The 13029-nt window shown below is 42.9% G+C and overlaps 1 protein-coding gene across 1 annotated transcript; it reads right to left on the bottom strand.

Annotated features, from left to right (window-relative positions):
* Positions 1–7251: 7251 nt before the first annotated feature.
* On the bottom strand, positions 7252–8578 carry KCNJ2 (potassium inwardly rectifying channel subfamily J member 2; the record flags this gene model as incomplete). Its single annotated transcript, XM_084236223.1, has 1 exon — positions 7252–8578. The coding sequence occupies exon 1, from the start codon at positions 8533–8535 to the stop codon at positions 7252–7254; it is 1284 nt and encodes a 427-aa protein (XP_084092349.1). The 5' UTR covers positions 8536–8578.
* Between the last annotated feature and the right edge of the window lie 4451 nt (positions 8579–13029).

Genomic DNA, 13029 nt, shown 5'->3' with positions numbered 1-13029 from the left:
TATGGAGGACAGAGCTGAGTCCCATGCAGTGCCTAAGATGGCGGGTCCTCTCCTAACCTGGTCAATTAGCTTCTCCGAAACTGTGGCTTTAATGAACTGATAAATAAGGAAAGCCCTTGAGTGAGGTGGATTCCTTCCATGCGGGCTGGGATTGTTCTTTCCTCATCAACGTGATAAGGAAGTAACACTGAATTAAACAACATGACTGAGAACCTCTTGTGCAGCAAAAATACTCAGTAATAGAAGTACTCATAATAGAAGTACTCAATAAAAAATATTTACAATAGAAGTGCTCAGTAATAGAAGTACTTAGTAATGGAAGTACTCATAATAGAAGTACTCGGTAATGGAAGTACTCAGTAACTGCTAATTATTATTATTACACATAAGCTTTTTTTTAAACATATCTAAAACTCACTCCCTTTGCTCAGTTGTAAGACCAAATGAATATACGACTGTATTCCCTTTTCCAAACCTTGATCTGTGGAAGACAGAATCCACATAGGAAGCTCAGAGTCACCAGCACCATGTAATGACTCCAAAATCAAGGAACCTTCCAGAATAGAATCTATAACATGAAATAGAAAATATCTCTGAAGGTAAGTACAGTTACCTACAGGCCCCCACAGTACACTAGTCTGTCTCCTGACACATCTCTGGCCCTGGGGACATCCTGTCATCCTCACAGTGATCATCTGGTTTCTTCCACACAGTGGTCAGAAGCAAAACCCTAAGGGGTGCTAGGGGACGTCTGCAAGGGACAAAACAGCCGCTGATGATTTCATTGCCAAAATTTTCAAAAGCACCTCCCAGTAGGAAGAGCCAGGCCTATTCACTGGGTGAAGGAATCATTAAATAATAGATTATCATCTTCGAATAAGGCAGAAAATTGTATAATATGTTAGAAAACCCTTCCTCCAAACAGTGAATACCCTGGAGGCAACACATTTCAGTTATTTGGAGAGAACTACTTATGTGTAATTATTCATCATTATGATTCTTACTATTTAGTAACACGGAATCTGGTTCAACTTTCTTAACCGCCTCCTTGCACATTCCTCCTGTCTTCTCCTCCCCTCTCCAAACCAGGGCCCATCCCCAGCTGCCCAAGCACAACAGTGGCCCAGAACTTTCTCAGCTTGAACGCAACCTGTGGTGCTCCCTAGAAAGCCCCTCTGCTCCAGGCAAAGCAGAGCAGCCGGCCCCTCACTGCAGAGCCAGGGGACCAGCCGTCCCACCAACCTTGCCGGGCAAGCACTGCCTTGTAATTCTTTCTATAAGTCTGTAAGTGAAGACAACAATCCTTTTTTTTTTATTATTTATTTTATTTAAAGATTTATTTATTTATACAAGCAATGGGTACAGACAGAAGCGCGGGAGGGTGAGAGAATTCACCAGAGCCAGAGCAGGGAGCAGAGCAGGTGGAAGGACCGAAGTACACTGCTGAGGGGAGCAGCGGGCGGCAGGAGAGGTCTGCGCGCCATGTGGGACCCGCCTCCGGTGGCCGGGGAGCAGCCGGGGATCGAACCAGCACTGCAGAGGCTGCGGGCAGCTTCGCAACCCAGCGCTCAACCGCTGTGCCACCAGGGGAGGCCCAAGACAACAATCCTTGCCAAGTGGTTTAGATCCTCAGATCACTGGGCCCATGATCTGAACTATTTTGAGAAAACCACTCTGGAGTCTTGAAACCTGCTAGTCATGGGCTGGGTTTTTACTTTCCTGAAAGTCTACAGAGCTAGGTATTTATTAAAATTTGGGAAAGTAAATCCAATTGATTTTATCAGTTTTGCCAGCTCTGAAATGAAAACTTTTAGAGGGAGATTTGTTTTCTTCCTTGCAAGTGTTTTCAGAAGCCTTGCCACCTAAAAGGCTAGAATTTAGAGGCTTAGTTGGACAGTCACTGCGCAAAGGTCTAAGCAGATCTGAAACTCTACCCTTCTTTTCTTTCTCTATTTCTCTTTAATTAAAAAAAATTAGGCAGAGGTGTGAGGCCCATGCAACTCAACTCACCGCCCCAGTTACCACTGCCTCGTTTGCTTCATCAGACCCATTGCCTGGAGGATCTAGTTGCAAGCTGGCTGCCTCCCACAGGAAGCAGGCACAAGTGTGCCGTGTGGTAGGACGCTGCAGTTTGGTTCGTAACAGAGCTTTGTGGTTTCACCTCAAGACAGGCCCAAGCAATTCCTACTTAATTGAAATTAATCTGAACTTTGAAATTTACCCAAATCCCACAACCAATGTTGAAATTTGTAATTAGTCCACCCTTGGTGAGTTGTTCCCTCTCTCCAAGAACTACAGGAGGAATTGTGGGCAGGTTTTAAGGGAGGCCTGGGATCCTGTGCTCAAAAGGCATCTGATCCCAGCCAGAGAAAAAGACTGTATTGTCATCACCTGGGAGAATCTGAGCTGAGAAGTAGAAAGGTCTTAGTGCCAATGGTGAATGGCCAGATGGAAGGGTAGAACAAGGATAAAAAGTAGAGCCCAGTGCTGAGTAACCTGACCCCAGCCACCTCCTCCCAGCTGGGTGGGCCTGCATCCCATCCTCCGTCTCTGTGGGCCTCAGTTTTCTCACTTCTTAATGGAGGTAATAAGTGCCCACACCATTAAATGATTTAACACTAATAAGGAACCTAGAGCCACACTTGAAACACTGTGTCATTGAGTATTTGCTACCCAAAAAATACTAAGAAGTGAACCTTAAATCAGAACAGCCATTTGTTCCTTATTTCCAATCTTGAAAATAGCTTAGACCAAATTTGCTAGAGGAAGTGGCATTTTCCCTGAGACCACATCTTCTTGGTCTAGAGCGTGGCCGGAAGAGACAGCTTAGTGGGTTAAACTGGGTCTAGAGGCAGATAAACCCTGAATTCCTAGCCTACCTCAGTGATGCACTGGCTTTAAAACAGTGTTTCTTCATCTAGAGCAGAGGTTAAGTTCAGGTTCACAAGCCCAATTGGGTCCACCCTCTGCAGTTCAAAGTTGTGCGGTAACAACAGCCACACCTTTTGTTTTCCCATTACCTGCAGTCGCTTTGCTGCTAGGAGCAGAGTTCCTTAGGGGAGGTCAAGACTATTGGGCAGAGCCAAAAATACTTCATGTTTAAAACGCATCTGTGAACCACTGATCTAGCATACGAGAACAGTAATATTCTGATTTGCTTTCCAGGGGATGAGAAAAGATAATACATAAGGCAGAACCCATAGTCTAAACTCACTAAGGAGTAACTATTAACATTAACAGAGAAGCAAACTAAACCTTGGTTTTATTTGTTTTGCTTAGCTCGGTTTGCTTGCTTCTGGGTCCTTTCTATTCTTTCTACCTAAGGCCTTTCTGTCCCAAAGCAAAATATGAGCTTGACTTCCTCTAACTTGGATTAAACTAATCTGCCACACACTGCACCTGCCCGTTGAGGCCATTTCTATAGCTCTATTCATCCAAAAGACCAGGGTTTATGTCCTATTGTTTGGGAACATTTGCTTTGCATTTCAATGATTTTAATCATGCAGGAAACACAAGGATTCTGGCACCGATTTGTTTCCAATTTTTAATTTTTTATTTAGAAATAATAAAATAAGACATAATATATAAAAATATGTACAATCCATGGTTTGTGCAGTACAATAGGAAGACTTTTAGGTACAAAAAAGACGGCAAACGGGAAAAGAACCAGCACGATTGTCAAAGACCAGGATTTTTTCACTGGCCAGAAACCAGAGCTTCACCAGAGCTTCACCAGAGCTCGAGAGGAGAGTCTAGGTGGGAGGGCGAGGGACTATGCAACACTTTTTTTTTCACTTTAACATTATTAGACACAGAGTGAAAAAGAGCTCACTCGACTTCTCAGAACAATTTTTCTGCCTTCACCGAGAGACTTATGATAAAATACGAACTGACATTGATTACTTGCAAGGGTAACATATTCGGGGAACAGAGTTCAAATAAACATCCGAGTTTGGGATGGGAGGTGATCAGGAAGAAAGGTGGTGAAGGGAGAAACGCTGCAGTAATAGAATTCCAAAACAAAAGTCAGAACAAACTTTCTCCAGGAATTTGGAAATGACTACAGTGCTATAGCGACATCCTTAAATGTCTGATTCAAGTATACTCTTAGAGGGATAGAAAACTATTCCTTTCTCTATAATCAAAATAGAATTCACTTTGTCTACCTTTTATTTAAAAATAGGGTAATGGGGAATCTTTGCCTCCTCCCAAAAATAGACTGCCTATCCGGAGATGGGCAAGAATTCTTTTAAAGGGAATAATTTCTAAGTAAATTCAGTGGGATGTGCTTGCAAACAGAGAAGCATCACGTATCTGGGAATAAAAATCAACCCCAGGGATGTCTGGAGAGTCTCTCAATCTGGATTCTGATGACATATGTGCACGAATTAAGGAGACCCTGTTAACAGGGCAAATGTTTTGAAGGTAAAATGCAGGGGGAAAAAAAAAAAAAAAAAGGTGTGCATTACCTGTGTCTTGGCTCTTGACAAAACAAACAAAAAAAAATTGCCATTTAAAGCTCGTAACTGTTAAAATACTAATAGCTAGAAAAAGCTTTCAAATGAACAGTCCATGCTGAAATAAATAACAGAAGAACATTACAATACGAACCTTATAAGGCTGGTAAATATGTGCTAAAACCATGCTAACCGGTAGCATATAGGTACTAGCTCTCAGAAATTGCTGCACTGAAATTAGACTTTCTATGGCAATTTTTTTTCCTTTACAGTCTTCTATTTACATTTGGCTTTAAATATGAAAATATCTGATAAACTTTATAAAATGTACACTTTAAAAACATAGCTTCTGCAAAATTTTCTTGAAAAAAAAAAAACAAACCTGTGCACCAGAAAATTTAAATTTTTTCCACTTTTTCAGAAAATTGAAAGATTGCCTTCCCTCATCCCTGCCCCTGCACCCCAATCCCTTTCAAATATCTCAAGTCTTTTTGAGTGGTAGTGAGGTGTTTTTGGGAGGAGCCTTCTCTGTGGTCACCCCCAATCTCCACTGCATCTTCATTTAATTTTTCTATCACTGAATACTCTTTGGTTTGATTATTTTCCTTTGCAAAATATCGAAATAGCAGCAGCTGAAGCCCTCGACACCCTCTCACTGTGAACGGCAAATTGTTGCCTCGTCTGTCAGTTCTCTGATCCATTCAATTCCAATTCCTCTGACTCTCTGAACAACTTCCTAAACCTGCCTTAAGATTTAGATTTAAAATATCGCCCCTTTGCTTGGCATCTCGGTGTCCATGAATATCACCCCAGAGTTTTTAGACCATCAACTTTGAAGGTTGAGAACAGCAGGAACTGTCAGATCAATGCAGGCACCACATTCAGTTATGGCTGTTCAAGAACCAGAGGCCGTCACAAACATCAGATTACAAAATACATGATTCTAGAACAAGCTGTTTTTTAATGGCATACAGGGATATAATACCATAAAAGAGTTGATTTTGAGACTCCAATTCAAAAGAAAGAAAAGTCAGTAGCCCCAGAATTCACAAATAGGGGAACTTTAAACCCCTAAGAGCTCCGTTATTGAGCTAGAGCAGACAAAAAAAAAAAATGTTTCTAGCAAGTTAAGCGGCCAGGCAGAAGAGGATTCTGGAAAACATGTTCTTAGCAACCTGCACTAGCTAGGGCGACAAAGACCAGCCAGGGTTCAATCATCAGTGTGCAAACAGAAAGGGGAGAGACCCCTTTTTCCATCATCATCAGCTTTACCTGTCACTGTTTTCTAATTTCCTGGCTCTCTTTGATCCTAAAATACTGAGACATTTTCATTCCTACCTTCTACTGTTAAAAACACAACTTTTCTCTCCCTCCTGAATACTTGAGCTGATCAGGTGCCACAACAGTGTGGTGTGCCCCATCTCACCATCCTTCCCCACTTTGGCATCTGCAAGCCCCTCAGACACACTTGCCAGTCTCACTCCAAGACAGACCGATCAGCACAAACAGCCACAAGGCCAGAGCAGTGTCTCTTCTAAGGTGAAGTCAAGCTGGAAAGTGATCTGATCGGCAGGGCCAGGAGCTTGGTTCCCAGGATCTAAGCCTATTTCTCCCTCCTGCTGGATGGCTCCGTTTCAAGGTGCTGAGTAAATTCACCCAAGGTCTTATCTTAAGGAATACATTTTGGAATGTGCAAAAAAACAAAAAAAGAAGGGTGCATCTGAAAGAACATCACCCTCCCTCACTTACGCTGGAGCCTGGTCAGCATTACTAGCCAAAAAGATGTTTACATTGTGCCTGTGTGTGCAAATGTGACTTCCCCTTCCTTCTTCTATAACACAAAAGTTACATGACAGAACAAAATTTTCAAACCACTCACTTACTAGACTGTGTGCCTGATGTTGTATTTTCTGAATAAGGTGCAAGAGGAGAGGGTAGTTCAAGGTCACGCTGAGGTTCAAGGTTATTGTCTCTTGATTTCAAGGCAGCCCCATAGGGCCTTCCTTCCTTTTTAGTGTAAGCTCCACTGTGCAAAAATGTGCATTATCTTTGGTATTTATTTTTAGGTAGTCTAACTTAAAATTTGAGATAACCCATTAACATCATGGGGTGGGGGGACCAACAACAACAACCCAGAGGCTACTATTTGGCTAGAGTTACATAATGCCCTTATGTAACCAGAGAGAGAGAGAGAGAGAGAGAGAGAGAGAGAGAGAGAGAGAGAGAATCAATTCTAGCAAACAAATTACTGGCCTCAAAAAATCAGGCTCTCATTTTGGCAGCTAATAGCCAAATACTTGCCACTTTGCAGCGCGTATCATGAGCTTTCAACAAAGTTCAACACTGACTTTTAAATTACACGAAAGAAAAACTACACTGCAACAAAAATACAATCTGTGTTCATGTAGTTAGCAGCTTTTCAAAAATTAAGGCAGAGTCTTGCCTTTGTTATGCCATTAAAAACATTCTTGTTCCTAAAGAGAAGCATTCTGAAGTGAAATACCCCACCAAGGCTTGCCTGCAAGTTCAAGTTTTGTAAAAACACAAAACGAGACATGAAAAAACCCCATAACTTATTCTACAACATCTATGTGCCATCAGGTCACGGGGAGGCGTGTGGAGGGCTTTCTTTGAGCTCACAGTCTTTGTCTGACACCACAGTGCCAGCCTCGGGACCTCGCCTTCACTTGCCTCGACCCACCTCTTCACCAGTACCGTCGTCTGAATAACTGTTCTGGGCCTTTGACCAACAGACTGTGTTGAAAGTAAATATTCCAGAGGAGGAATCAGCCAGTCATATCTCCGACTCTCGCCGTAAAGGTCTGGGTTCTAGAGGTATGCTTGCCTGGTTGTGAAGGTCTATGTCAGGGGGGGTGTCCGTACTGGTGCTTTCTGGAACCCCGTTTTCACTGTCGTCTTCCTCTTTGCTAGTGAGAGCGACTTCATTTTCATAGCAAAATGAATTTGCATTGGAGAGGATATATTTCTTCTCTGCTAAGTCTCTGGCGCTGCAGAGAGGGGTGTTGGGGACTTCATACGTCTTGTGGAACCTGGAATAGTCTACTTTGTAGTAGTGTTTCTCCTCAAAGAGTACAGGCTCATAACGGTGGCCCCAGAGGATTTCATTTGCCAGGTAGGAGCTACGACACTGGGTTGTCATGGCGGTAGCTTCCACCATGCCTTCCAGTATCACCACGATTTCAAAGTCTGCGTTGTCGATGTCCTGTTTACTCAAGTCATACAAAGGACTGTCCTCATCGATTTCATGGACTATCGTGATTGGGGAGACCAGAAAGATACGGTCAATCCCACTGTCAAAGCCAACATTGATATCTATCTGGTCCAGGGGGATGTACTCCCCTTCGGAGGTGATTCTGGATTTGAGGAGCTGGGCTCGAACGTGAGCTTCCACCAAGTGGCTCTTCCGCAGGTTGCCCACTCGCCACATCAGGCACAGCTTGCCATCTCTCATGGCGATGACAGCATTGTGACTGAAGACAAGAGTCTCGTTTCTCTTCTTGGGCTTGGCCATCTTGGCCATGACGGCGCCGATGATAAAGGCATCAATGATGCAGCCCACGATGGACTGGAACACCACCATGAACACGGCGATGGGGCACTCGTCCGTGACACACCTGAAGCCGTAGCCGATGGTGGTCTGGGTCTCAATGGAGAAAAGGAAGGCAGCCGTGAAGCTGTTGACCTCAGACACACAGGCCTTGCTGTCTTTAGATGCATCCAGATCCCCATGGAGCAGAGCTATCAACCAAAACACACAACCAAAAAACAGCCAGGAGAGCACGAAGGCCAGGCAGAAGATAACCAGCATCCACCGCCAGCGGATGTCCACGCAGGTGGTGAAGATGTCAGCCAGGTACCGCTGTCCCTTCTCGCCCACGTTGATGAACTGCACATTGCAGTGGCCGTCTTTCTTGACGAAGCGGCTCCTGCACTGCTGCCGAGTGTGGACTTGACTCTTGCCGTTGCCAAAGCCATTTGCCACCGCCATGGTGGCCAGTTTCATACCGTCTTCTTCTGAAGACACGATGCTGTAGCGGTTGGTTCGCACGCTGCCCATCGCTTCTGCTGTGGACGCCAGTGCTGCTTCTGCTTTGGAAAACAGTCTGAGTTTTTGCAAAACCCTTTGGAGAAACAGTTTTGAATGTTCAGTGAGGACACACACCAAAAAAAAAAAAAACGAGCAGAGATGGGGATCTCCGAGAGCCTTGAGGTTCTAGCAAGGTCTGCCTATGACATGCAGGGTTAGCTCAGTAACTCAGCTGACATCCAGAGAGCATGTCCTGCAAGAAAAGAAAGTTCACTCATTACAAAAGAACTCACTGGTCAAGGGCTCTGCTCTCTCAGCATCGCTTCCTAATAAGATGTGGAGTCAGATATAAAAATGCATGGAGCAGAGAATTTCACTCCTTCAGACCTTAAACAATCTTTCTTATTTTTATTCAAAAGCATGATATCATTAAACACAGAAGAATCAGTTGGCTGTGCCAGTCTTTCAACCAAAAGCTCAGGTCCCTTTTCCCCTATTTTTGGCCAGCGATCTAGAATATTCTGCTTTGCAGGTCTACGCCTTCCCTTTCTTCTCTTATTCTCTTCGTGTATCTTCCCTACTAGCCAGGTTCCCACATTTTCAAGCAGAAGAAAGACTTTGTAACTCTGGCCTTGGGCAGGAAGCTTCGAGCACTCAGACCTGTGCTGGGAATGACCCGTGTGTGAACATCACAGTCCTGAACTGCAGGTGCATTATGGGAGATTATTAAGTGTTCTTTATAACATGGATGAAGTCAGAAGGCACGGGCTATTGTGCTGAGATGATAAAACTGAGCAGGCAGCCCTTATACTTTCCTGAAATGGATCCCAGTTTCTGGAGACAGTTTGGGCTGGCTCCATCCCTTCACACACGTTAAGCAGCCGCTCTGCAGAAATGCCCGATAACATCTCTGTTAGCACAAGTGACTCTGACTTGAAGATGCAGGTTTGCTCTGGGGGGTAGAGAGTGACTCTGTTGCCTAGCAATGAGAGTCCTGAAATTCTCCGGAGATGGGATTGCCATGTGTAATGACAGGCTAGGAAGTAAGCACCTTTGTGCCCAAGGACCAGGTCTTTAGCGGATTGAGATAAGGCAGGAACTCATTTTATGTGGATCTAATTCTGTGTTTTCCCAAACAGAGACAACTTTGTAGGGACAGATCGTAAATGTCTGTCAGCTTACTTTCACTGCCAGGGCTATTGTTTGCTATATGTTCCTATGGAGAAGGCACTCACCTTAACTTAATGTGAACAAATAATCCTGTTCAGCGTTCTCCCTTTGCCTTACTCTCCCCTAGGTAAAAACTATTTATTTTCACTTTCCATCTTTGCTCCAAAGAAACTATTGTTTTTTTCTTTAACTAACCCACAATAGCTTAAGAGAAAGGTGTGTTCGTTACCAAATAAATGCCAACAGAGCTAATCTAGCACAGATCTAAAAAGCAACTTTTCAAACAACCCAGTTGAGCTCCAGTATTCAAGGGGCACAGCCACCAACAGATGGGAAGTCTGAAACTTGTTGAAGGCCTGAGCAGGAAGGTTGCATATTTTCTTTCTTCCCCAATCCCAAGGACATTAAGATTAAGCAGTTCACAGAACCTGAGGCAGACAAACCAAGAATAAACAAATAAAGCAACCCATGTATCTTATTTTTGTGCACCCTCTTCAAGAGAGGCAAGGTGCATTGTCTTGGAAAATGCCTTGCTAGTCTTTTTTACTTCTCCTTCTTTATCCAAGTTATTATGCAAGAATGTGCCCCAACACATTTTCCTGAGATTAGTCATCTGTGAAAATTGCAATGTGTGTTACATTTTGGCAGCTTTTGACACCTAAATGATGCCCGATTTGAAAGTGCCTTTGAATTACTTTATAAAAAGAAGTTACTGTACCTTCCCAGCCTTCCACCTGCTTCAATGTTTTGTCTGCTTCCCTGGGAAGTCTGTTCTTGGACACAAGAAACAAGACTCCTATTCCTCAGGGTTCTAGATTCCGGACATGGAAAGAATTCTTTTACCAGTGATTTCAGCTTCCTTGACTCATCTGAAATTGCCAAGCATTTCTACACAAAAGGAGCTAGTGATAACAGCACAGAACCAAATGCAGGTATAAGTTCCAAAATAGGAAAGTGAGCTTCATTTAAGTAGTGCTTGTATCCTGAGTTCTAATTGACTTCAGAATCTTATATGCTGACACTAAGAAATTCACTTTTCATGAATCAAAACAATCCTTCCATCTGAGTTACTGTTAGGGCCATGAGTAGACAGTCTCAAATTTCTTCTGCCTTATTTCTGCACTTTTTCCAGATTAAAGCATAACAACCATGTGGAATTTAAAGACAGAACTATGGCTTTCCAAAAAGCTTGTCCCCGAGACATTAGTATGAATTCCACAAAACATACAATAGCAGTTTCCTATGGACAGCTCTCTGCATTTACAGCCTTGAAGGTAGTCTGCATGGAGTGACTATTCTGGTCTTACTTTCATCGCTAAGGACAAAATTTGGTCCACATATGCATTATCATAGAGTTATTTGGCCGTTTCAGCCTGGAAAGGGGGAAAAAGATTTTTTTTTTTCAGTGAAATCAAATTTTCATCATCTCAGATAGAATTATGCACACACATTATGTGTGTTTAGACTTCCGTGAAGCTGATTACACAGCAAAAATCTAGAATGTGTCAAGGTTTGTGAGGGTAATTGTCTTAATATTTCATTATCAAGGATGCTGTCCTATCAACCTGCCCACAGGCCTGACTGCCATCAGGCTAGCAGAAATCACTTCACCTGCTCTTCTTGCACCGAAATTAATGAGTACCTGGGAGAAACTTTCATGAAGAATCAGGCTTTCATGCAACTTTATTTTAGGCTAATATTCACAATAATTTTTTGAGAAACATTGGCTCAAAGTGGGTGAGAACATTCAATGATTTGACTCCTTGATGGGTACGATTAGGAGATTTTTGAGATTTGACTTCAAGGCCAGCATGTAAATTCCCCTTGCAGCAAAATATGTAAGGGTCTGATGTAAATTTATTAGACACAAATAATTATCTTACCCAGGCTGTAACCAATGATGTACAAAGTATTTCTGGGAAATTGAAAGGCTACATGTGGTGCTGTTCATGTTAATTCTATTTATAGGCTGAGCCAAATTTAAGCATAAGCAATGGGAAAAAAAATAGTTCAGCGCTTCAATCGTAGGTAGATGTTGAAGGAGCACCAGCTATGGTTAAAACCAGGGTCAAAGGACAACATGCTGTAGAATGAGCAAATCGAATTTGTTTTTACCATAAGGGAATGATTTCTGACATGGATCATTCAAAACCCAGAAAGATGTAATTGTGACGAAGATATGGGAGTAAAATGTGGTCCATCATATTGTGCATGGTGCATGGTACACGGTGAATTAAGAGATTTTCTACCTAAGGAAAGGACATAAAGACAGCACGAGAAATTATGCTGGGCAGAGGGATGCCCGCTAATGAGTGTTCAGAGCAGCTATTCCCCAGCTGACGCCATACAGACCAGGGTGAGTGTGCTCTGGGCACATGTTGCTATGTGAGCCCAACTACTAGCAAAGCAACCTCTTGGAAGCTCAGTAAACACAAGGAGGGGGGAGGGGAGTTAATGGAGTAGAGAGGATGCCCCTTCATCTACGCGGATGTGGGCACTATTGATAAAATGTTTATAGCAATGCAGGTAGCATTGCTCACATTTGCAAATGATGAAAAAAAATATTTATCTGCTAAACAAAAATACACACACACACACACACACAAATTGAAACTGTCAATCTGTTCAGGTAAAGATGTGGTCAATCTTTCCTGCTTCTCAAAAGTCATTCAAGGACTCACAGCTAACTGGAGATTCTACAACTGCAGCCACTGAAGTAGAAATATTGGGTGCTTAAAAAAGGGGGGGTGCAAATTCACAAGAGATGAGAGCAGATATTCTATGGATACCAACAACATAAGAAAAAGTGCCAACAAAATATGAAGGGAGGGGCTGAAGCAAAGTGAAAGGACCTTGACCTCTTCACCTTGAAGTCACATCTGTTACTCCTGAGCCTTGAGCTTTTTTTTTTTTTTTGGATAATGGCAAATATACTTAGAACACTTTAGGAGGTGAACAGGGAAAAGCTAGAGGAGCCCAGGTAATAGATAGCAGGAGATCTGACAGATTAAGCGTGTGGAAAGGAAACAATATGCATTTTCTGCATATCCAAAACAGGCTCCAGATGATATCGTCTTTCCTAACAGGTAAACGCAGAGTTTATGGAAATGCCCAGCATTCACAGCGGCACCCTCGCTCCCATCCCACTGATAAGCTCATGCGGACACAGACATGAAACTGTCCATTTCCTATCTCTTAACAGTCACGATGAGTCTATGTTATGATGCAATCTTTTTTTTGCAGAATCAAGTCGTTTTTTCACCGCTGCGCTTCCCTAAAATCACCCTGTCTTTACTTCAGGCATGAAAACTTCATAATAATCATTACGAAGAACAACAAGCTGCTGAAGGGAGA

Source organism: Talpa europaea, assembly GCF_964194135.1.
Source record: "Talpa europaea genome assembly, chromosome: 7".
Classification (NCBI taxonomy): Eukaryota; Metazoa; Chordata; class Mammalia; order Eulipotyphla; family Talpidae; genus Talpa; species Talpa europaea.
This window is presented reverse-complemented; position numbering and strand designations above follow the sequence as displayed.